The following is a 25,769-nucleotide window of genomic DNA, read 5'->3' as shown; positions in this document are numbered from 1 at the left end:
TCAGCCAAGGCCTCGACATAACCTACCCTGGGGACATGATAAAGTTTATATGGCATTTTGTATTTTCTATTTGTTATCAAACGTCACACTTTCCTTAGGACAGGAAGTGGCAGTTAAGCCCCAAAGAACATAAATCTCAAGAAAATGTTCAAACTCCAGATCTAGCAGATCCACCCTTCTTCAAGTCATCGGGACCCTTCCCTCATCCTACGTGCCTGGTTAAGTTTCCATCCTTTTTTCACACCCAGCACAGGCATCCTCCAAGCCCCGAAGCCTTGCCCCACCCTCTGGAGCAGTGCCAACCACACCACCCGGGGGCCTGACACCCCCTCACGCGCCCCAGCTAGGAGCTCACTCACTCGTCTGCCCTTCCCTCCTCCCACAGGGTGAGATTCCTGACCACAGGGATCATGTCTTCCTCCCGTGTGTCCCCAGAGCTCAGGACTCTAACTGGCACACGTTAGAAATTTCATAAATGTTTGCTAACTTGAATAAATACATGGACAGATGCGACGTGATGCATTAGAAGGCAAGTGGGGAGTTAGCTGGTTGTAAGGTGACTGCCTTGTGTGCAAGTTCTGGAGATCAGGGGCTTTAACACCCACAGCAGGCACCATTTTCGGCACAGAAGACTTGCTCAATAAGCATTTTTTGAATAAAAAAGAAAGAAATGAAGACATCAGCATTTCATTCACAACAGAAAAAGTTTCTTCTTGGGCACTTCTCTCTCTCCCCACCCCACCGAGTTAGCACATCAGCCAGAAAAGGAAAATGCACGTGTCTCTTGGAAGGAAGGTCAGCGGGTCACGGGACCAGAGGAAGTAAACTTACCGCCTTTCTGCAAAGAACTCACGTCTGTTACCGCACAGCCCCAGCTGTACTGTGATGAGTAAGAACAGCTGACGTTTGGATGGTGCGTTATGAGTGTCCCCAGCACCGTCATGTGTTATCCCACCTGTCACCGCGTCTCTGGGACACAGGCAGGCCAGGCACGACCAGCCTAATGTGCCCGTGGTCCAGCTACCTGCCCAATGCCATGAGCTCCGGGCAGGAGGACCCAGGCGGGGGGACCCCAAATTCTGTCTTCTTTCTCTTACCCTGCTTTTGCCAACCCACGTCATTCACGGAACGGTGGGGCCAGCATCATCCCACTTTCAAAGCATTCACCATTTCGGAAAGGAAAAAATGGGGCATCTTTAAGAAGCAGAGACATATGCTAGAAACGAGTACAGAACAGAAATGGACTTTGAGAGGACCTGAGGCAGGCTGGACAGAAGAAAGGGGCTGTCTGCTGGAGGAAACGGCTACATCCGTGCAGGGGGTCCCCACGCTGAAGGAGGCTGAGTTTGCTGGTGCGAGGACGCAGGTGGCTCCCACCACCTCTTCTCTGATCAGCGATTACAGGAAGGTGAAAGCGGGACACGATTCGCCAAGACTCAAAAACAAACCACGACGCTCCGAGGGGCCTGCGTCACACACCAAGGCCAGGAGCTTCTCAACACTATGTCTGAGCAAACACTAACTCTCTCTGATCCTGAACGAAAAACCAATTCTCCTTTAAAAGAGAATAAAGAAAACCAAAGTTGTGTTAAAGAACAAATAGGTATGATATAAAACTCAGAGAAGTTTCCAGTGATTTCCTGTAAATCTTGCTCCAAATGGCTTTTCCTGTTTTCTACAGTCACGACAAATGAGTTAATACTAATCCTGGACATTTTAACAATTAATTCACTTTTTTTTTTTTAAAAGAAGTTGCTTAAATCCTCCATCACATGTAAAACTTGGCCCTCAACCTCCCAGTCCTGGAAGGTCCAGCAGCTTGTGCAGCTGGGACTCAAGAGTGCCACGGTTTGCGTGTTGGCAGTACGGAGCCCAAGGATGTAGAGGAAACCATTGTCCACAGAGAGGAGAGACTTCTCAGCCACAGCCTACGACGCAGCGTGCAAGTCTCCACTTAACCCCCAAGGCCCCGCACCGTCCTCCAGCCAGCACGCCCGCCGCGGCTGCCACCCCCGCTTCTTCGGCATCGCCTGCGGGAAGCTTACCTGAATTTGGCGAGACGTGCATGGCGCTCGTGTCCTTGGACAGGCCGTTGGTTCTCGGGCTGGAGACGGGCGCGCAGGCCGACGTGGCTCGGGGCGGCCTCTTCCCGGGGACCTTCACAGTGGTTCTCAGAAGGTCAATCTCTTTGCCGTGAACATTCTGCATGTAGTCCTGTGCAAAACGGTAAACATCCAAGAGGCGTTAAAAGGAAGCCCTTCCACAATCCAAGACAAGAGGCTCTATTAGACATCGTGAGTTACAATCCTACGACCTTCCACGGTGGCAGGTACTTTCTGCATACGAAGGTTTTGATCTGCCTGGTGGTGGCGGCATCGTTGTTACACCAGAGTCAGCGCTGCCTCTGTGTCCTGAAGGAACCCAGGCCCGGGAGACACAGGGGGTGCTTCCATCCAGGAGGATCAGAGCCGCTGGAGAAGGGAGGTCTGAGTGCAAAGCCTACCTGTTTGAGCTGCGAATTAGGTGGCACATTGAGACCCTGGGCTCCTCCTGTAAGTTTTAGGTAAAACTCCATGGAGGAGGAACCATTTTGGAACAACCTTTTGGTCTCAGACGGCAGCACCATTAAACATCTAGATAAGACTGAAGTTGTCTGGTGGGAACTCAAGTGAAAATGCTAAGCAAGAGGGCAAGCGTTTAACTCAGAACCAGGAAGACGTCTGCGGGGTCAGTGGGTAGGTAGGGGCTGAAAAAGACATGGTGGTCACGGAAGTACAGGAAGTGGCTGGAGACGGCAGTTAATAAACAAAGCTCATTACTTGGACTCAAGTCTTCTGTCTCCCCAAGTGGGTCGCTGGACTCGGAGCAAGTATCCTGTTGTTCACTACACGTTGGAGGTGGATGACTAGCAGTTACCATGGAACTAAAGGGAAGCCTAGGGCAACAGTGAGTTCTCTGTGCCGCCACCTAACTGCACGTGGAGGAAAATAATACTGGAGAACTGGCTGCCGGGTGGGGAAAGAGGTGAAGGCAGCTGAGAACCAGGGTGGGGGGGCTCTTGGCAAATCAGGAGTTATTGACCCTTTTATGCAGTTTTGGGGCATGAGCCCCCTTGTCTCTGCAGACATATCATTAAACCAACATCGCACATTAAGAAAGGATATGGTCTGTCTAAATCACTCTTGGGTGAATAATATTTCAAGTGTTTTAAGACTAACCAGGAAATGAAATGAACAGATTCCTTCCTTGGCAGAATCTTGGTGGATTCTTTTTACAATACAAAGGGAAAACTGAACACATCTGTATTTAGTATGAGCAATTAAGTTCAGGTCGAACTAGTTTTAGAAGAATTGTCAAACAGACCGGGATGCGGGGCTGCAAGGGACCCAGGGAGGCTGGAAAACTGAGCTGTGTCCTTGTAACTGCTAATTAACAGTCAAGAGATGCAGAGAGAGAACTAGATAAAGTTCTAGAAGCCAAGTGCACCGTCAGAGGTCCCAGCCTGTGGGACGACGGACATCAGTCAAAGTGTTTGGCAGAGACTTCAGGGGGCACAGAGGATGCTGTGGGAGCCAAGAGAAGGATCCAGTGGCTTCTTTTAATAGCAGGACAATGTCCATCTCCAGCAGGCTGGAGGGGTTGAGAAGCGGCCACTGGTTTATCAATGAGCAGGAAGTTTGCTGATAGAAGTTATGGCACAGAAAGGACCCCAAAGTACAAGACCCCAACACAAGGGAAAGGACCCAAACGTGAGTCCTCGGGACAGAGAGAGTGAGAACTGTCCTCTCCCCGCTGCCCGCAGGAGGCAGGGACCACTGTGAGCATCAGATGTCCCCTGAACCCCAAGCAGTTTGAGTTGTGGCCGCCTGGGAGCCACCCCGGACTCGGGGAAGAGAACGGGAGAACCTTCACCAGCAGAGAAGGGGCTGGCAGAGAAACTCCATAACGGGAGGCGGGCCTTCTGATGGAGACTCGGGAACCCTAGAAGATTCGCCAAGCACGCGCCCAGGAGGAGGAGGAGATGCTACCGGGTCCGCGGTGACAGCCTAAGGACACACCTCAAATGGCCAATTCCCAGTGCAGAACAAAGGCTGGAAGCACCGGGTCTAGGACCAGGGGGCACGTGGAGCTGAAGACAAGCAGGGAAAGGATCAGGACAGCTCCTCCGAGGGAGGGGTGAGGCTGGGCCCCCCTCAGCAATGGTAAATCATCCGGGGAGAAACACCCGCACTGGCCACATCGGCTGTCAGCCAGGGAAGCTGGGAGCTGCAGCCCGATCCAGCTGGGCTGGGCCACTGCACATTCAGTCTTTCAGGGCAGCTCGTGGGGGGAGGGGTGGCATCTGCTGGGCGGGCAGGCTTGGGGGTGGGGGTCGGCCATGGCCATCGTGGAGGAGTCGTCATGGGCTTGGGGAAGGGGTGGGCTATGTCCAGCGGGGAACACACTTAAGACTCCACTTGGAAGTCAAGATGCTTGGAATCCACCCCGCCATATAATCGACTATTTCCCTCCTCCCCAACTATAATGGACTATAAAAAAAAAAAAAAGCTCCGATTTTGAAAGGATGAGGACTAAGGATGGAAAGAAAGTTATTATCATTAACTTAGACTGAAGGATAACACAGACTGAAGGAAATACAGGCAGTCTCATGACCAAGCTCATCATGAGGACAGAGAACAGAAAGCACAAGGAAGAAGGAAGTGACCTTTGCTTAGTAAAGGACTAAGGGTCAAGGTCATCAAGAAAGAGCTGTTCTTAAGCGTCTTTAGTTTATCTCCATTACTATCGACCCCAAATATGCAAAGCCAAGTTTCAAAACCAAAGTTAAGGCTTGTAAATAACGAATTCCTTCTTGCATAGTTACTCCTTTAAAAATATCAACTTGCTACAACTTTCTCCTTTAATGCCAATTCTTAACAAATTAAAACACAATAACAGGAGTGTAATTGAGCATTTATGGCTTATGGGTTCTAAAATGAGGCCAATCTGAGAGCGACTAAGCCCCAGCATGGTCTCTTTTTTAATAGGCATGTTTTAACATACAATAACCAGGATATTTTGTTTAAAATTGTTACAGAAATGCACCAAGTGTCGGCTCTCTGGATTTGAACGTGGTGATAGAGCGCATTTATCTCTGGCTCAGCACGGGCTGTTTTCCTGCCTAAGTTAGGCGCTGAAAGTTTGGGGGAACTAGTCCTTTAAAAAAAAATCAGAATATAAATTTGGTAATTCTTTCATTGCAAGCCACTAAAATAAAAATAAAAAAAACTTTACAAAATGCATTTCCTAATCCACTGGAGCCTGCAGAAACAGGTGGACAGTGGGACCATGAGTCCGTGGATTCCAGCTCCTCCCAAGAGAGATGACACTGAGTTTTCTGGTTTTGAAAGAACTCATCCTTTTCATCCCTCTCCAGCTTGGTACTTGAGGAATTAAAGCGACAGGCTCTAAACAAGGTCGCCGCTGCAGAAGGGGGACGTGCAGCCTGGTGGTCTGCGGTCCCGTCCTCGCTGGTGAGCGAAAGCCGGCAAGCTGGATTTTGATATGCAAATGTCACCGAGACTACCCAGCCCGGGTTCCTTGTAGAAAATGCTGATGGAGGATAAAAGGGGAAAAAACCCTTTAACAAGGCATGAGGGTAATTCAAAGCCAAGTACTTTTAAACAGCACTTAACAAGTCCCGGGGGCCCACTCAAGAGCCGGGCCCCCCAGAGGTGCCGTCTCCTGCCCCTCAACAGCTTGAAAAAGTCGTAATTGCAAACCTATTTGCATTTTCCTTCTCGAGTTGTCCATGCTCATTGGGTGGATTATTTTTTCCAAGCAGGCGCCGGAGCAGAGGGACGGTCCCCGAACGTGTGGATAGCTCTGTACCGGTGCGGCGGTCCCCCTGCCACCCCGCTCCTGCACCTTTGCAATCCTTGTTTTTTACATTTTGCTCCTAATTATGTGGCATCTATTGCCGTACACTTAATTAGCTGCATTAATGTGATTTCTTTTTACATAGTCAAGCAATTAAGAGCTATGATTGAGTTTCATTCAATTAGCCTCAACAAACATGCTAATTGATGTCCCAGATGCAAATGAGGTGCAGTGAGAGGAACCTGGTAGCAATTGAGAGCGAGTCAGAGACCCAGGGCTTTCAGCTTGCTGACAGAAGCACAGCTCAGGGTGCCTCCCACCTTCTGCGGGGCTGCCTTTCGAGAGGGCGCAGAATCCTCCGTGCCTCCGTAGGTGCACCACATCCCTCCCAACATGAGGATGAATGGATTCCCCGCCATTAACGACGCGGTCCTGAAATCTCAGAGTTCCATGTTACCAGGACTGGCAGGTCATCACTGGAAAACACTGAGCTCCAGCAAGGAGGATGGTATTAAGTCCCCATCAAAATACCGCGAGCTGCTCCTAAAAAGATCCCATGGGACTTCTCCCCAAACGGCCAAGGGAACAGTATCCTGGCGCCCTCTGTGTGCCTGCCGGCCACAGTTCTCGGCAGATGGTAAGTTCATCTTAGTCAGCTCTGGGGCATTTGACACTTGAAGTTAAGCTCAAAATACAGCAATCCATCAATAGTCCCTAAAAATACTCTTGCTGTATTGATTCTCACTGCCTCCTGTCCCTTTTGTTACCTTTGGCTGTCTGGTGAAAGATGGTTTGCTTCATGTGTTCTCTGGGTACCAAAAGCAGTTAACAAGATCTTAAAGTGAAACCAAAATGCATTGACGATGTGATTGGCATCCCAAAACGAGATCATTAGAATAAAACACACAGCTTTGAAAGTCTACTCTCTTCAAGTACAGATAATGCAATCAACACCACTCCAATCTTATACATACTTTGTGAAGGTATTAAGACTCTTCATTTCCATCATTAACTGATGGGAAAAAAATTATAGAAATCTTTGCTTCAATTAGATTTTCTCAATATGTTCTGATTTCTAATTGTACATAAATGCTGAGAAATTTATGAATTTCTATTACTACGTTCTGTGTTGTCTGAGCGAGATAACTGTTGGGACACGGCAATGCTCACTTCCGGTCTTTGCCATGGCTAATCTCATTGGGCGTCTTTCCCTGCATCATCTTGTTCGCAATCCTCCGAGTGTGGTCCTCAACACCCTATCAAGGGGTTCACAAGTTTCCCTAAACAAATCCAAGACGCCGTTCGCTTTTACACGGTGTTGAAATTTGCTTTGATGGTGCAAAAGCAACGAGGGTCATCAATCAATCCTGCTGACGACAGCCTGAATCAAGGCGGTGGCACCGCACTGCACTCGCAGTCGTCATTTTACTGAGTGCCAAGTTCTCTGAATACCAACCAACAAACAAGCTTCCCTCAAGAATGTTCTTAATAATCAGGGGGGAAAAAAAGCTACTGATTAAAAAAAAAAAATTCCAACCCTGGAGCACGCAGCTTGTTAATTTCCTGGGCGATGACGCGCCAGGTACACATCGGGGTCTGTGCTGCGCGGAGCATGAGGGGCGTCCCGCAGACGCGCGCGTCCCCAGGCGCTTCACGCACAAGCCGGACTCGCCACTAGTCTGCCAGGACAGCACTGTTACTTGAAAGAGTGACTCTGTCAGACGTGAACGGCGGCTGTTCAGTCCTGGGTATTTGGCAGCTACTTTCTTGAAAATGAACAGAGTAGGTGCTGGGAGGAAAGAGCTGAGGGTATTTGTGGCCAGTGACAGAATCTGAGCTTTCCGGGGACACGGAGAAGTTTGAAAACTTGTATGAGCTGGACACCTTCCAAATCCACTGACACGTTTCTGGTGATGGTATTAATGAACACGACCTTTGGGTATTAATGAAAAGTGTCACCATTTGGAAATCTGCACCCCTCAGTTAAAACGATCGTTTTGAAATGGCTGATGCGTGGTGCCACATGCCTGATAAAAGGCCAAAGTGCGAGACGGTTCGGTGGATTTTAATGCAGCAAGGAAGGAGAAACTCCCTGAATTCCTAGGCTTTACGAGACTGCCACGCGTCGAGTTTTGGTGTGGTGTCCAAGACGAACACCCACAATGATCTGAAATGGCTATTAAAATACTCCTCCCTCTTCCAGCTAAGTACCCCTGTGAGGATAGAGTTTCTTCACATACTTGAACCAAAACAACATGTCACAACAGACGGAAGGCGGAAGCAGAGATGACCATCAAATCCTCTGCTCTGATGTTAAAGAGCTTTGGGAAAAAAAAGAAAACGATGCTACTGTTTCAGGATTTCCTTTTATTTTACAAAACCTTTTTCCCCCTAAAAAATGTTATTTATATAATAATCTGTAACAGGTGAGCTATTATTTTTAAAAGAATTACACGAATGTTCAATTTTTTCTGTTTCAGTGTGTAGCGTACAAACATCAATAGACGAAAATCCACAGAAACGAGAGTTCTTTCAGGCACCTCGGTTTTTAAGGTAAAGGGGCTGTGAGGTCAAACGGCGCGAGAGCCACCAGCCCCGCTCCGTGCTCACAAAGCAGCCTGGGCCGCGTGCGGGCGATTTTACGCACGCAAGTGCGGAGCGGGCACCGGAGCCGGACCTGTGCAGATGCTAGAAACGGTCTGCGAGCTGTCTTCTCCCGGAGGAAAGGAGTAACTCGGTCTTCCCCAATTTTCACTACACTTCATGAATGCCCAGGTTCAACAGGTACAGCAGTTTATATAAATTCTATTTTAAAAAACCCTTAGTTCTGGGCTCAAAAAAAAAAAAAAAAAAAAAAAAAAGATGTCCAAGAACCATTGTTAGCTGCACGGCGACTCCCAAACCCCATGCAACACCATTTTCAAAGGAGTCTAATCTATAAAGACATACATAATACCATCCCTTCAAAGAGACCAAGCAAATGTTCAAGTCCAACATGCGTGGATAATAAACAATGGCCTCATATGTAGTCCCAGGCACAGAGAGCGCGGTACCCTAAAAATACTACGAAAATACCGCAAACCTGTGAAACGTCTTCTGGTTGCATCCTTTCAGATCGCATACCTCAAAGGAGACAATTTCTCCTTCTCTCCAAAGGATCACAGTGACAATAGCAAGGTAGGAGGCGGCTTCAAAGAGAAAGCCCTTCTGAGAATCAACTTTGTTTCCCAAGAAGCCGACAGAATCCCGGCGTCTCACTACTGGGGCTGCTTCGGAAGGACCGCTTGACCGACACCCGACAACGTGACCTGTGGCCACCGCAGGAGGAAGGTGCCTGGCAAACTGGATGTCACATGGGGACTGGGGCAAAGGCAGTGCTTATGACAGGTGATTCTGAACAAATGCTTTCTTAGGCCCAGGTAATTACCTAAGACATGGCAACAGGAGGTTGGCCAAGCATCTTGGGGGATCAACGGTGGCACCTTTCACGAACGACAGGGAGCTTGACGCCAGAGGCAGGCAGGGCGAAACTCTCCAGGGCGTGGGCTGCTAGCATCCAACACGTGTGGGCTCAAGTCCAACACCAGCCCAGGCGGATAGGTTAATACAATATCAATCAAAACAGCAGAAAATTCCAAACTGAATTATGAATCTACCTCTCGCTTCTTGGTTGTATCTGTCTTGATTGACCTAGTATATTGAGCTTTATGCTGCAAGAAAGATTTTTCTCATTTTAAGTTAAATTGAATATTATCCAGTTGTAACCCATGCGTGTTCAAACCTCGCCTGTACAAAATGAACGTGCTGGACGCGGAAACACCCTCCCGTCTTCCCTCTCACCGCGGGCCTCTCCCAGAGGCAAGCAGCAGTGAAATATCACGACAGTGAACTTCAAGGAGCCCGCACCATTCCTTGACTCTACAAGTATTTTAATGGTTCAATATGGCTTAAAACAACTGGACCAGGAGTGAGATTCTGAGTTAGGTAGGAAGGTTCACCATCATGACAATTAGATCCACCTGAAGCTCTTTAAAACTTCACATTTCTTGGGATGAATTTGCTACAATACAAAGCACTTAGAAGTGCACACATCTGTCTTCTGGGGACACTAATGATTGCTAAGCCTTTTCTTCTTACTATCTGACCCAATAAAGGACAGAAAAACTCCCAATTTAGTTTTTGCCCATGACAAAACTTAAGTACGTCTTCTAGTTTTAAGACATTCACTAGGCCTGTCGAGAAGTCTCACTGGCCGTGTCTCCCCACGAGGCGTTGCTTTCTCAGAAGTAATCCTGATTTCTTAATGCTACTTCCTGCCCACCAAGGTGGTTTACAGTAAAATAATCAGAGTCACTTCTAGTGTGCACTGATTACCATAGCTTCCTGGCTTCCTAAACTAAGGATGCCCGCAGAGGCCAAAGCCAGCTTCCTTCCGGCCAGAGGATGGCCTCAGAGTGCGAGGGCCTGGGACCCTCCGTCGCCCAGGAGGCGTGTGCGTGGGGCACGCTGTTTCATCATCCCGGGTCTCGGTTTCCACATCTTTAAAAATGGGGATGATAATATATAACAGAATCACACGGCTGTACGCCTGAAACTAACACTGTAAATCAACTACACTTCAATAAAAAATAAAATTAAAAAAAATAGAGATAATAATTGTGCTTGCCTGATGGGATTGTTTCGACGATTAACTGAGATTATATATGAAGCGCTGGAAAGAATGATAAACCGTTAGTAAGTGTCAGCTCCTATTGCTCTTGTCCCCAAAATACTGAAATATTGGTCCTCTGACTTAGGTGGGTGTTTCCTGAAGTAAAGGTGTTGTCCCCATTTGAGGTAGCCATTCCGACGTAAGTCACTGGGGTGATGTGCGAAGCTATCGTCCCCTCTGCAGCACTAGGGGGAAAAAACTGTCCCCTGCAAATGGGTGATATTTTCTACTTTTTTTTCTTCTTTCCCTCCGCCTTCCTCCTTTTTCTTTCTTTCTATTTTTTTTTGGGGGGGGTACGGTGGGGGGAGAGTGTATAGGGCAGTCAGACATTTTTATTGCAAAATGCCGTCTGGAAAAGATGCAAAACAAAATTGCTAAAATGCAAGGGAGAAAAAATAAGGGAGAAAAACAAAAGGCCCCCTTCCCTTTGCTTATTGAGTTCAAAGGCATAACATGCAAGCACCCTGCAGCAAATGGGAAGCTACACTAATTTTAAAGCCATAAAACGCTCCCAAGTGCCCTGCGGGGCAGGACTACACTGAAGCTAGTGGCACCTAAATAAGACATGGTTCATTTACTTCGCAGCTTAGCCTAATGTAATCATCAGCGGATTTTAGCCTAGAGTTGTAACAGGCAAACAGCCGATGCAGCAGAGGCGGCACTCCCAGCCATCGACGGGCCGCGGCTAGATTGCTGTTGATTAGAAAATTTTTCAGTTTTGACAAGTCCTTAATGAACATAAATCGCACCTTGATTGGTTTCCATTGGGGGCCACAGGCGCACCTGAGAAGAAGCCGGCCTCCCCACCTCCGCCTCCACCTCTCCCTTCCTCCTGAGACCTCCCAACAAGCCGGCAATCGGGTCGTCGCCAGAGAAGAGCGTATTTGTAAAGTCTGATAATGAAATTCAACTTCTTGGCAGAAGAGAGAGAACGCTTCCTCACTCTCCCCTACGTCCGTCTTCCCCCACTGAGAGTTCTGGAGAGCAACTCACTGTCAGTGAGGAACACGGACGGTTTTGATTTATTTAACCTTTTGCCAGAATTTCCGGCCACAATTAGTAACACTAAAAATGCAAAACACAATGGTACAGGCTGGGTACAAAGGATGAAATGTCACACTGTGTCCTGGTAAGGCGATGTCCCACCGACCCCACCAGAAGGTTAAAAATTCCAGTCCTCAAGCTACACGGTTCAGTCGGTACATTTACAGACACACACAAACTTTTTTTTTTTTTTTTTTAAGAAAAGCGAGAAGACCGAAGAATTCTTCAATGCAGAAAACAATTAGTTAGGGAGGATCCAGGCCATCTGGTGGTTTAAATTTTATAAAGATGCGAAGACTTTATCTGTCCGACCTCGCCCTACTTAAGTTCATTCTGTGTTCTCAACATCAGGGCCACGTGCACTGTGGGAGGCCTGCATTTTGGCCATTTTATTTGTAAATCTAAACACTTTCAAACCCCAAGGGCTACATAAAATAAACAGGGAATTCCTTAGGCAGAAATAAGACTCTGATAAAGACCCTACCATTTCTGTGGATGTGTCATAGGCAGCATTTTTCAGTAGTCATTTTTTCTAACTGAAGTTGTAGATACTCCCTGAAAATATTTATACCACGGTGGCAGTGTCATTCCATGGGTCTGACAGCACTGATATACAGGAGAAATGATTTGTCATATGATCTGAAACTGGTTGGAGAAATGCCAAAAATATTTCCCAGGTCACCTGAAGCAGCCTGCCTCATCTTTGGAGAGTGCTTGGCAAACACAGAGCCCGTGTGGGCAGGGCCGGGTCAGTGTTTTCCTATCACATGGGGTCCAGACCAACAGTCGGGTAATTAAACCTCCACCACCACGTTCAGGACTGGGTTTCTCTCAGCCCGGGCCCTGGTGAATGCTGGGCATTTTTAAATTAAGCCACCTTCGACAGCTCTCCCAGACTGTAGTTTATACATTAAAACCTTGAGCTCCAAAGAGGAATCTGTACACGTGGTTTCACAGCAGGATTATTCACAATAGCCAAGAGGAGGAAGCACCCCAAGTGCTGATCCATAAACGAACGGACAAACAAAATAAAGTACGTGTCCGGGGGGCTGTTCCATGACCCCTGAAAACACCAAAATCCACGGACGCCCAAGCCCCTTATACGAATGGTGTGGTACACACATCTTCCCGTATACTTTAAATCATTTCCAGATTACCTATAATACCTAATATGATGTAAATGCTATGAAAAGAGTTGCTGGTGTGTAACAAATTCAAGTTTTGCTCTTTGGAACTCTCTGGAATTTTTCTGCTTGAATATGTTCGATCTGTGGTTGGCTGTGTCTGTCTGTGGGCTGTACATATACAATGGTATTGTATGTATATAAAATGGAATACTATTCAGCCTTGAAAAGGAAGGAAGTGCACCACAGGGATGAATCTTGAAAATATGATGCTAAGTGAAACAAACCAGTCCCCAGAAGACAGATACTCCGTGATTCCGCTCTTATGAGGTGCTCAGAATAGCCAAGTTCACAGAAACAGGAAGCAGAAGGTGGGGGCCAGGGGCTGGGGGAGGGTTTCAGGGAATTCGGAGTTAGGGTTTAATGGAGACAGAGTTTCAGTTTTGCAAGATGAAGAAACTCTGGAAGGGACGGTGGCAATGGGCCCACAACACTGTCAACGTCCTCATCACTCCTGAACCACACACTTAAAAATGGCGACAGTGGCAAATTCTGTGTTATGTGTATTTTACTAAAATTAAAAAACAAAACAAACCAAAACCCCCAAACTCCTGTCCAACCTTGGAGATCTTTTCTTCAAATTACAGACATGAGCTTGGATGTGACTGCGACATATTTCTATTTGTTTAAATTTTTTTTAAATGGAGGTACTGGGGATTGAACCCAGGACCTCGTGCATGCTAAGCATGTGCTCTGCCACTGAGCTATCCCCTCCCCTCTGTTTCTGTGGCTTAAAAGCATCACATGGCAGCTTCCTTCGCTATGGTTTCAGAACTGCAGCCCTGTAGATGTGAGAACAGGCCACTCGTACGGCTAACGGCACCCTCACTCTTTCCTTCATTCAGCAGGACGGTGCTCGGTGCCAGGGAAACCCTGGTCACAGGACCCCCAAAGGTCACTGGTTCCAAGCAGCTCGCAGTCTGGTGGGAGAGTCAGGCCAAGAAATGAGGCAAGAGAAGAGAGGAACGTCCTGAGAGTAGGGCGAGGGCACATGGCAGGGGCGCCCACCCAGGCCCGGCGGAGGAGGAAGCTTCCAGAGGGGTGACCTTTAAGACCAAGCTGGGAAGACAAGCAGGAGCTAACGTCACGAGGAGGAAGGGCAGGAATGAACATTCCTGGTGGAAGCAACTGCATCCGCCAAGACCCGGAGCCCACAGACCCCGGCCAGTGCAAGGAACGAAAAGTAAACCAAAGCGGCTGGGAGGGGACGAGGGCAGCCCGAGGAAGCAGGCGAGGTCGGGGGGCCCGCTAGGGAGCGAGGACACCACCCCACGTGCAGTGGGAATCCTCTCCATCACAGACCATCGGAAAGAAACCACTGGGGAAGCAGATCCACACAGGATGTGAGCTAAGAAGTGAAGGAGAAAGGATCACAGGCAGACGCGCTGCGCCCTGCGCCCTGAGGGGACAGGCTCGGGAAAGCCCGACGCCACTGCGGGGGGAGCGAGCCCACACGTGGCTCAGTGTGACGTCTGGGGTCTTCCTGGTGAATTCCCACGGAGGAGGGAGGGCGGAGACGAGACCACCTCGAAACAGGTGCGTGGTTGCAGTGAGCCGCCCAGTCCCGGGCTCAGCCCTCCCGGCCACCATGGCGGGGCCGGGCCGGGAGTGGAAACCACACCGAAGGTGCCGGGTCCAGGGCCGCAACCAGAAGGTACTGACTCGGGGTGGGGTGGGGTGGGGAGGGGAAGCTGACAGAACACCTTGGGAACCAAGGAAGGAAGGAACTTTCAGATTGAAGGAGGTAATGAAGTTTTGGGGGCCAGAGATCCAACACCCCGTGTTTTCACCCTGTAGATAAAACACCCAAAAGGAAGGTCGGCCCATCGCTGTGGGGTGCAGACGTACCAGCCGACGCGCCCACGTGACCCTGCGGGCGCGTGGTTCTAATGCACCTTCCCATCCCCCGCCTGCGTAACCGCCTCGGCTCCTTCCTGGGAAAAGGCAGAGCGTCAGGCAGAGTTGAGGCAGACAGATGAACACATCACAGTCCTCAAGGTGATTCCCACAGCACTGGCTTGAAAGGCCAGGTCCCGGGCTTCTGTCCCGACCTCGACAGAGCCCTGCACACAGGGCTTGTCCCTTCGGGCCCGGTGACAGCAGACACACCTGGGCTTTTCTGTACTTCGTGGAGCCAGTTCCTGCCCGTCTGAGAAACTCTGGCAGACGCACCTGTCCTGGTCTGATGCATCCTTTATGAACCCGGCCCCCTTGGCCCGAAACAGGCAGTCGGATGGGAACAGAAGTGTTCATTAGCCGCCGTAAAGCTCCAGACCTCTCATCTTGATAGCTACGTATTTTTCCTAATCTTCCTTAAATGGATTTTTTTGGTTTTTGGATTCCAGTATTGTTCCAAGACTTTGTGGCACTTGTGTGTGTCATCCCTGACCCTGACGTGAGCTAGCCTACATTTCGGGAGGTCTAGCTGTGCACTGTGGGTGGTTTCTCAGGCCCAGTCTCACCCGAATTTTTTTTTAAGCAATTGATTCTGCAGAACTTCAATATTTAGCAACACCTTCCACTCCAGCACAGTAATAAATCATGTGTCCTCGTCTGCAAAGTGCTGTGAGGCCTGCAAAGCACATCCTGTCAAACAGAACTACCTGTGTTACAGGACTGATCCTAAAAATGAGTGTCATTTTCATCATCACTGGAACCTGGGAAATGATTTTACTGTATGTTTACTTGATCTCTTCACCAGAATTTTTAGAGCAGAGCCCGGACCATCTATGATAGGACTGGAGCCCAGAACGTCCAGCAGCAGAGATGTGGACATGGACCCCCAGGGCTACCGCGCTCCAAGCAACGTGGCCCCTACATACTGGCCTGTGTGCCGAGCACGTGCTGGCCCCGGGCAGATGCGGGGGCAGGGCACAGTCCTTGCCCTCAGTGAGGCTACATCAGATGGGGTATACAGATGCGGGAGGCACCAGAACAGCTGGGCCGCCTAAAACCAGGGAGCACCCCTGGTGGAGGAGGGGCACAAAGGGGCACTGGCACCATGGACAGGAGGCTGGAAGCACAAGAAGCCAGCCTGCGAGGGAACGTCCAGACCGAGGACAGCTTCCAGCGCTGCGGCCCACGCGGGGGAAGCAAGGGCCAATCATTGTTTATCATAAGCGGATCATGCTCACAGCAGACATGCTGGACATCATTCTTATCAGAAAGAGAGGCCTGTCTTCTCAGGGTTATCAGTCATTCTGTGACTCAAAGCTTCCACATCTGGAAATTTGGGCTTGGAATCTGTCTAGTCCTCTTGTCTGGTTTCTGCAGTGTTTTGGGGAAACCAAGGGAGAGTTTCTCCAAGTGGAAGCCAGCGTTCACCACCTTGAGAAACATGAGGTTTCCTTCACGGGTGCGCAGCTGGCCAAGGGGACTGATCACAGACACTTAGGGAATCCTCAGTCCTGAATTAAAATGTCTCAATTTCATGTGAGGATTGTGTTATTTTAAATGACAATCACTGGCAGTGGGTGCAAGCAAGAGTTGCTCTCACAACACAGGTGTCTTCTTTTTACGCTGAAATCTTTCTTTTGAGAAGAACACTAACTTAGGAAACCACCTCACGTCTTTTTGTTATTTTTGCATCAGTAAAAAAGTGGATTTTTCTGCCTGATTTTGAAACTAGAGACTTACTGAAATCAGCATTCTGATGCCAATTCAGAGTCTGCATCTGGGGGGCGGTGGGGCGGGAAACAAAGAAATGTCAGCAGCATGCAGAATCAAAGCCTCCGCGAAGCTGGAGCATCTGACACTTGATTAGAAACGAAGGTTCTGTCAGAAGGAAAAGTTCAGTTCTGCACAGCAGGGAAAAATGACAGCCCATCAGCTCCAACTCGGGCAACACACAGAATGGGAAAGGAATCCAGGAAGGAGGACTTCAGAACTGTGAGCAGTTCATGCCGACGTCGACGTCAGCCAGGTGTGTCAGCCAGGTGGGCCGCCCCCACCCACCACGTGCGCTCACGAGGAAGCCGGGAGAGCCCCGGGCAGGGGCCCATAAAGTCCTTGGCTCGACCCTGCAGCCACGCGTGACCTCTTACCGGTCCATGTGGGAATCCTTCCGCACACACCTTTGTCAGTAGGAATTTCAGCCGTGCCCTCGGCGGCGGCTCTCTCGACACGAAGATGAATGGGTGGTGAAGCTGAACCGTGCAGCCCCGAGGTCCAGGCGCTTTCTCATTATCCACCCCCTTTTTCTATCAAGGTGCTCCCTAAGGCTCATACTCAAGTCCACAGGAAGGGGATCTAAGGCTCTTAGAACAGGCTGCCCTGCACCTACCCAGACTGTGAACCAGCCAAGTGCCATAAAACTTCAGGACACGCATACGTGTCTCCCCCAAGAAAGTTGCACGGTGAGGGCTTTCAAAGGTCTTGCAGAGGCACAGTTTTGCAGAGAATCAAAAAATGCAGACAACGGGGCAGCCGCACAAGCCGATAGCTCGCCTTCCAGGACTTCAGTCCTAGTCACCTGCTCAGGGTTGTCTTTACGAAGTCCCAAGTGGACCTGCTAAGACAGGTAAGCTGGCCAGTCCGGAAGTGAGGGTGACCAACTTGTCCCACAGGCCTGGGGCCTCCCGGGTTGCAGCACTGAACTTCCTGCAACCCGCCAAAACCAAGGCAGTCGGACGCACTCCTGTGTGGAGCGTTTACAAAACCGAAGCGGTTTCCTTGTTCTGGTTGAGTTTCCCATGTGTTCTCTGAAGGGGGTTGTAGGTTTTATTATTTAGTAACGGCGTCTTGAGAAAGAAAGAGGAATCAAATTAACAGGTTTTTCTGGACCCAGGCCTTTGTCTTATCGTGAAACAGGTCTCACTCAGCAGCCCCTGTCTTGGGTGGGTGTCTCCGTAGAAGCCCAGCTGACTCAACGAACCTCCACTTGCTAAGAGGTTTTGGTGAAGATTTCAGACTCAGTGTCATCAAACATCTGGGGTTTCAATTTGGCTAATTAACACCGGAGCCACCTAGAGCAGCCCCTGCAAGGAGGGTCCAGCCTTACAGACCACGCTATCCAACACGTGCAGTACTCTCACGGTGTCCTTGGGTTTGACGGGACACCAAGTCGAAGGTGGCTGGTGATGGAGTCAGGGTCCAGCCTGACAGAGCCTGTGAGCAGTGCACGTGTGCACGGAGAATAACTGCCAGCACAGAAAGGCTGCACAGCGACCCGTAAATGGTGGTTCTGAAGGGGCCACTGCTCAGCCCCACACAGTGTCTACCTGATGGGCCTCGAGCCTGTTGCTCTCAAACTCCCACCCCTGCCCCATTACTAGAGCATCATCTTATTAAAATCCCACCCCCTCAAAAGCATGACAGTTTCCCTTTTGGTAAATAAATGACCTAGTTATCAAAAGTGAGCAGTATATACCTATGTAAACAATGGAATACCACTCAGCTATGAAAAAGAATGAAACAATGCCACTGGCCCTAGGGACTGTCACAGAAAGTGAAGTGAAGTGAAGCAGAGAAAGACAAGTATCACATGATGCCACTTATATGTGGAATCGGAAAAGAAAATGACACACGTGAACTTATTTACAAAACAGAGAGACTCACAGACAAACTTGTGGTTACCAGGGAGGGAAGGGCAGGGAGAGGGATAAATTGGGAGTTAGAGTTTTGCAAATACATAGTAACATATATAAAATGGATAAACAACAAGGTCCTATTGTATAGCACAGGGGTATTCAATAGCTTGTAATAACCTATATTGAAAAAGAATGTCAAAAAGAATATACGGGGAGGAGGGTATAGCTCAGTGGTACAGTGCACACTTGGCGTGCAGGAGGTCCTGGGCTCAGCCCTCTGTACCTCCATTAATATGTAAATAAATAAATAAACCTAATTACCTCCCCACTGAAAAAGAATATATATGTATGTGTATGTGTATGTGTGTGTTTATCTGAATCACTATGCTGTACACCAGAAACTAACACAACATTGTAAATCAACTAGACTTTAATTTTAAAAAAAACGTTAGTAGTATCCACCAAAAGCCGGCACAGTTACTCCACTATCAAAAAACTCGATCTGAAACCGTCAGACTGCTTAGCCAGGTTCTCTCCCTCGCTCCCTGGAGAGGAGCAGGCTGTGGGCTCTGCTATTGGGGATCAGTGCAGACCCCCTGCTCCATGGCCAGTAACAGGGTGATGACCAGCAACACTGAAACCCAAAGCCACAGCTGGGGCAAGATTCCCCCAACACTTAATCACTTATGTCTTCATCGCACGTGGCCAGTGAACTCATGCAGTACCTTGGTGGTCCTTCTGCCATCAAAGGCCTTGGAGGATAACCTAGGACGTGAGTGTTAACAGTGTGGTTGGTACTTGAGATCATTTGGTTCTATCGCCTTTTGACATCTCCCAGGCTAGACTCGTTGGGCCATTCTCCATGACGCAGAATCGCGGGGCTGGAATTAGCAATACGTCCGTACGCTCCCAACTGTCTTATTAAGGGAAGTCAGGATTCTGCCCGTGGACACCCCTTGAATACCTCTTCCCATTTTGAACCAAAGAATGCCAGACTAACTCAGCAGCCAGGGATCTAACAACTTAGACTAGAACAGACCCCTTCCAGGCATCTGCCAGAGAATATACCTGGGACTCTCTGGCCCCCCAAGTGTGCCTCCAAAGCTTGGCTGTGAAAACAAAATCAGCGAAGGATGACAATGAAGGTCATGCCATCTCTCCGCGCTCTAGTAAGTCAAACCCATTCCCAGATGAAGCCACTCCCTAAGGGAACTCTGTACCTGCATCAATAATTTCAGTTCCCAGGAGGCTGGCATTAACTGAATTGCACTTTAAAATGACACTGGCTCTTGGCCTGCTATCCAATTACAGAACAAAGCCCCCTGTCCTCCTCTTCTGTATTCCAGTAATATCCATGCATACACAGGAAGAAGAAAAATACGGAGTTGAGGGCCGTCAGAAGAAGTAGCCTGTGTGGGAGGAGTTTTGAAGAACTGATTGAGTCTATAATCGAGAGGCTGAGATGAAAAGGAACCGGGCATTAGCCCTCTTACAGGAGTTTTCCAGCATCCTCTTTCGTTGTTACCATCTTTTCCCCTTGGCAAGAAAGCAGCCAATGTCCCTCTGACGGAGCCTGGGCTTGGCAGGTGAGTGTAAGGTGGCCTGAAATGCGTCATCTACCAGATCTCACTTTTCCCTGGCTGGGGGTCCCAGCCAGAAGGAGGTTCTGACTGCTTGTCTCTCTCCAAGTAACATAAAGCAAAATGGGTCAAGAATGAGGCTTCGCTCTGACGGGGTCCTGGGAAGAACTACGCCAGGGAAAAGGCAGCCCCCCCGTGGAGGAGCCGCTCTGGGGAGGGGGCCCCAAAGACCTGGACGGGGCGGGACTGTCCCCGGCAGGCCCACGGGACAGTAGGAAGTCTCTGATTTGGCGGTCACTGGAGAAGTGACCTGACTCTCCTCCCCAAAGAACCCCAAATAAATCAAGCACAAGGGAACCTTCTCAGTACAATAAGGAGCGTACATCCCAGAAGTCGGCTTCATGCTGAAGCATGGGGAGCACCCCCAGAGACGCCCACTGAAACACCTGCTTTGTAACACGTTTCAGAAAGATGAAGACGAGAGGGGAAAGGGCAGTTCACCCCAGGAGGCAGGTCACACAGCGAGGACACCATCGTGACCTGTCCTATCGGAAGGGTGCTTTTAAATTTTTATTTATTTATTTATTTATTTACTTACTTACTTATTTGCTTGTTTATTTACCTTTTAAAACTAAGTGTTCCTGAGGGTACTGGGGAAAAGCCAGGAGATGAACTGAACCGATCTTTCCAGAAATCTGGCAGCACCCCCACAGGTCATAAAGGCTCACGGACTCTTCAGCTCGGGAAGCATACCGGGAAGATCGCCTGAGGGCATCGGACAAGGGCCCGGAGGAGCCGGAAGAGGACGCGGATTAGAGTCACTCGCAACAGCAGGAATACTTCACAAAGTAAGTTTCCCTGCCCGGTGTCTGCTTTGGAGACAGTGTTCAATCAAAGGGGCGCAGCGGCGGAGTGAACGTTCTGCGACCACTAGAAAGGGTGGCACGCGGCGTCTGCGCCGACGCGGGGGGGGCCTGCGATCTGACGTCGCGCCCGGGGCGCTGCGGCTTGCGGGGGGAGAAGCGCGGGGCGCAGAAATGGCTGGGCGTCTACACCCCCAAGGGTGCGAGGGCCCGTTCTCTAGGTGCTATTTTGGGGAGAGATTTTCATTTCCTCCAGTTTGCTCATTTCTACCTTCTCATCAATCACTGTGGAATTTTTTTTTAAGTATTTAAAATTAAAAGCTTAATGCTGTGATATAACTGAGTGACCAGCTCATACCACGCGTGCGCATCTACACACTTATCCACGTCAGGCAGATAAACATCACGCACAGTTCATGGCCTGTGTTGTTCTGGAAAGGTCACCACGCCTGTCTTCATGGTCCCACCAGGGCTTTCTGAAAAAGCTCACCATGGCTGGAATGTCGACCTTCCCCCCATAATGAAGTTAATTGTCTTTTAATCTCTCTTACGTAAGTCGCCAGTACCACAGATTTCATTGCGCACAGAGAAAACGAAGTTGCCTGATGAACTGGTTACGTGTTCTGACTGGACAATAAAAAAGGAAGCATGAATTGCATTTAATTCTTGTTTTTGTTCCCAGCTGCTCAGGGCTGACCTTGGCTTCCAGTGTACTTGATTCCTTCAGTCTATATTTTCAGAGAGATGCTGTGTTTTCTCCCCTCTCTTTTATTACTATTTGCTCTCGTCTTTTTACTCTCATTTAAAATTTTACTTCATCTGTGCCTTTTACTGCAATTCTCTGTAGAATTAGAGCCACAGATTGACTGTTAGGGAGAAGGGAGAGGGAAAGACACCTGGGCTGATGGAGTGCAAGGGGCGGGGTTATTTAGCTCACGAGGGAGGAGACCAGATACTCCTGGAACCTCCAACAGAGACAAGGGTCTTCACTGTGCCGGGGCCCCCTCCGCCCCCACCGCCCCTCGCCGGCTCGCTGCTCTGAGGGGGCGACACTCACATGTAAGCTGGGATGATAGGTCAGCACACCATTGTCGCACAGGGTGACATATTTCTTCTTCCATTCTTTGTTCAGTGATTTGCCACTTCGCTTCAGCAGCATGCCCTGGAAGGAAAATGGAGCCAGATAGAAATTAATAAATACAAATTATGAAGTTTGTGTACATTTTTTTAAAAGAGCAGGCACATAGGTAATTTTTCAACTTTCATTTTCTCTTTGCCATCTTAAAAATGGAACTGACACTCATTTTTAGCTTGGCAATTTGTTTTTTCTCCTTTCCTTTTTATACTACATATATATATATATATATATATATTCAACCAATTTCCTTTTGTGTACGTGTGTGTAAAACTTAACTCATTATTATTGACGTAACTCATTTTATTAATGAGCGCTAAGATGTATCATTGGCCCAACAATATAATGCAAACCATCATGACGTGCGACATCACGCCTTCTCCTATGACCAAGTTGTAAGCATATACGGCGCTCCTAAAGGTACAGCGTTTTAAAAGAAGAAACCTGAATTTCCTTTCCTAAAAAATAAGACATTAGCCATATTCTTACCTTATATCATCTGCAAATAAGAACATTTTATTTTATAGTTTTTCATTTCAGATCTTCATTTATTAAAAATGAAATTCCATTTGCAAACTTAGCAACGGCATTTAATAGATGAATTGTGTATAATTTACTTTAATCCACTTTTAATGAAATCATATTAGGTCTTCTTGAAAACCATTCAGAATTTGAAACAATACACTTTTCAAGTATATTTCACCCAGTCTTCCTTAGATGACTGATGAGAATTTATTCTTGTTTTAACCATCAATTTCCAGCAAACCTTCTGCCTGGTTTCTAGGTTTTCCTGGGTTCAGAAAACTGAATGCAGTCCTGAGCTGTGCCAGGCCCAGCACCCTGACTTCGCACTTTCCCTTCCCTGTCGGGGCTTTGTGCCTTCCTGCGCCAGTCAGTTTCAGCCTGGGCTTTCATATCTGGACTCGCCTAGCTCCTGTCCCCGTACAGGAAGGAAAGCAGAACCGCCTTCCTGACTCTCCCTCTCGCTGCCCATTCATAACCTTACATGTTCATAATTATGCCTGAGAAAGCATGCGACCAATGCCAGTTAGTTCGCCTGAACTGAGGCAGAAGGGAAGCTGCAGGTGTGAAATAGAACTGGACACACCCTGAGTCCCCCCTGGGAGTTTCTACCAACCTCAATTGGCCTCTTATTTCTACCAATCAGGAGCCAAAATATGATCAAAACTACAGTGGGGTATCACCTCACACCAGTCAGAATGGCCATCAATCAAAAATCCACAAATGACAAATGCTGGAGAGGCTGTGGAGAAAGGGGAACCCTCCTACACTGCTGGTGGGAATGCAGGTTGGTGCAGCCACTGTGGAAAACAGTGTGGAGATTCCTCAAAAGACTAGGAATAGACTTACTGTATGACCCAGGAATCCTGCTCCTGGGCATATATCCAGAAGGAACCCTACTTCAGGATGACACCTGCACCCCAGTATTCATAGCAGCACTATTTACAATAGCCAAGACATGGAGACAGCCTAAATGTCCATCAATGGATGACTGGATAAAGAAGATGTGGTATATTTATACAATGGAATACTATTCAGCCACAAAAACCGACAACATAACGCCATTTGCAGCAACATGGATGCTCCTGGAGAATGTCATTCTAAGTGAAGTAAGCCAGAAAGAGAAAGAAAAATACCATATGAGATCACTCATATGTGGAATCTAAAAAAAAAAAAAAAAACAAAAAAAAAAACACAAACAAAGCATAAATACAAAACAGAAATAGACTCACAGACATAGAATACAAACCTGTGGTTGCCAAGGGGGCGGAGGGTAGGAAGGGACAGAAGAGTTCTTTCAAAATTGTAGAATAGATAAACAAGATTATACTGTGTAGCACAGGGAAATATACACAAGACCTTATGGTAGCTCACAGAGAAAGGAATGTGACAATGAATATATACATGTTCATGTATAACTGAAAAATTGTGCTCTACGCTGGAATTTGACACAACGTTGTAAAATGACCATAAATCAATAAAAAATGTTAAAAAAAAGTTTAAAAAAATCAAGTAAGCATGTTTATGTGAAGGAATTAAGTTCCCATTAATTATCAACATCATGACATTGTTTTTTACACCAAATCTGACAAATACAATGGACTATGAGCCTGCCTGGCACTCTGAGCACCGCTTAAGCATTGTCTCTGAGGGAAAGTCTTCCAAAGTTTGAAGCAACTCACAAGTAAAACCTTGGGAAGATTATTTCTTTGCAAGTTCTTAAAGAAAGCACACAGGGTAACACTATATACTCTGATTTCTTAGAATAAACCTACATAAACCAAACACGGCACTGAGATCAGCAAAAGGAACCAGGCCCAGAAGAAAACTTAAGTTACAAAGTGAAATAGGGAAGAACAAATCTGACTCTGTATCAGACTTGCTTCTTTTACTTTAACCTTTGTGTTCGAGTCACTAAGGGGACGTTGCCTCTAAGCTGAAACTACACACAATGGCCCGTCCCTGGGAGCCCTGCCTCCCAGGTAACGAACACTAAGCTAAAACACCTGTGTTTAGCTCACAGGAAGCGTCCTGACCAGGCCCCCCTGGGGCTGACTGCAGGAAGGAAGAAGTGAACATCTCCCCTCCGGAGGCTGAGCGGAAGCAGGAAATGCTTGCCTTCACCCTCTCCCCTATTAGTATAAAAGAAGCCTGAATTCTAACTCAGGCAAGACCGTTCTTTGGGACACCAGTCCCCCATCTTCGCGGCCTGCTGGCTTTCTGAATGAAGTCACTGTTCCTTGTCCCAACACCTTGTCTCTTGCTTTACTGGTCTGTCGTGCAGCGAGCAGAACGAGCTTGGACTCGGTAGCAAAACCAAGGCAATGCAAGTTCCACGGCACAGAAAGACCCAGCGGGAGAAGGGGCAGTCGCTACTAGGACGTGATCATGAAAAAGCAGTCACTCATAATCATTAAATGTCCTTCGCCAGTGAGATTTCTAAGATTTTAAAACTCAGTAAAATGAAACTCGACACAGTTCTCCTGTAGGCTCACATTTCCTACCACCCATTTCAGAGGGAATTCCAACACCACCAGAGGCGGGTCACTGCGTTGTGGGTGGCTGAGAGCTGCCCTGGGCTGCCCCGGGCTTCAGAAGCAAACAGACAAACAGAATGCAGACTGCAGCTCACGCCCCTGGGGCTCTGCGCAGATGGAAGGATGGAAGGACAGAAGCTATCTTGTGGGTGTTTTCACGAGCAAATCCTACACTCCCTCAGGAGAGGTGTAAAGCCTTATTCCTTAAGGGTATAAAGGGAAAGTTTCCAATCAGGAGGCTGTGTGATGAGATCACATCAGGGTTTTCTGGGCAAGTAAATCAGGCTGATTGGTTTGGTGAAGGCAAAACCTAACGTCTTGCTGAAAAAAAAAAATCCAAATCTTGACAATCTTAAACTCTGTGGTTCGTCTTGCAGGATTATCTGATTACATGTACTATTCAGATGCTGCAAAATTCAGCAGGCCTGAGGCCCACCCAGGGGCCTGAGAAGCCGCGTTTCTGCCCTCCAGCCTTGGCCCTTCAGGCCCCCCCAAGACTCCCCATTCCCCCGAGACCGCTGTGGAGACTGAGCTGATTGTCACGGCTGTGCGCAAGCCGGGGTCCCCCGGCTCCCGGTCTGCAGCAGAGCTGGACCAGGTAAGGTGCACTTTTCTTTAGGTGGCCTGAGTGCTCACATGTGTTGATGTGTTTCTGGGCACAGTCATGTTCACTCTGACTTGCTCCCCAGAAACAGCAGATCAGGGTGGCAGAGTTGTCATGGCTCCCCTGTTATAGGCAGGAACTGAGCGACAGAGCTAAGGCAGCTTGTTAGCTGATGGGAAGTGATAAAACCAGATACCCTGCC

At 48.3% G+C, this 25,769-nt stretch overlaps 1 protein-coding gene across 9 annotated transcripts in view; it reads right to left on the bottom strand.

Annotated features, from left to right (window-relative positions):
* Positions 1 to 25,769, bottom strand: part of AGAP1 (ArfGAP with GTPase domain, ankyrin repeat and PH domain 1) — a 520,758-nt gene that overhangs the window by 172,802 nt on the left and 322,187 nt on the right. For all 9 annotated transcript variants that reach the window (XM_031452456.2, XM_064485288.1, XM_064485289.1 and 6 more), the window contains exons 10-11: positions 21,827 to 21,931; positions 2,046 to 2,214 (exon numbers count right to left, since the gene is read on the bottom strand). In XM_031452456.2, coding sequence (XP_031308316.2) covers positions 2,046 to 2,214; positions 21,827 to 21,931 — 274 coding nt within the window. The remainder of the gene's footprint in view (positions 1 to 2,045; positions 2,215 to 21,826; positions 21,932 to 25,769) is intronic.

Source organism: Camelus dromedarius, chromosome 4, assembly GCF_036321535.1.
Source record: "Camelus dromedarius isolate mCamDro1 chromosome 4, mCamDro1.pat, whole genome shotgun sequence".
Classification (NCBI taxonomy): domain Eukaryota; kingdom Metazoa; phylum Chordata; class Mammalia; order Artiodactyla; family Camelidae; genus Camelus; species Camelus dromedarius.
This window is presented reverse-complemented; position numbering and strand designations above follow the sequence as displayed.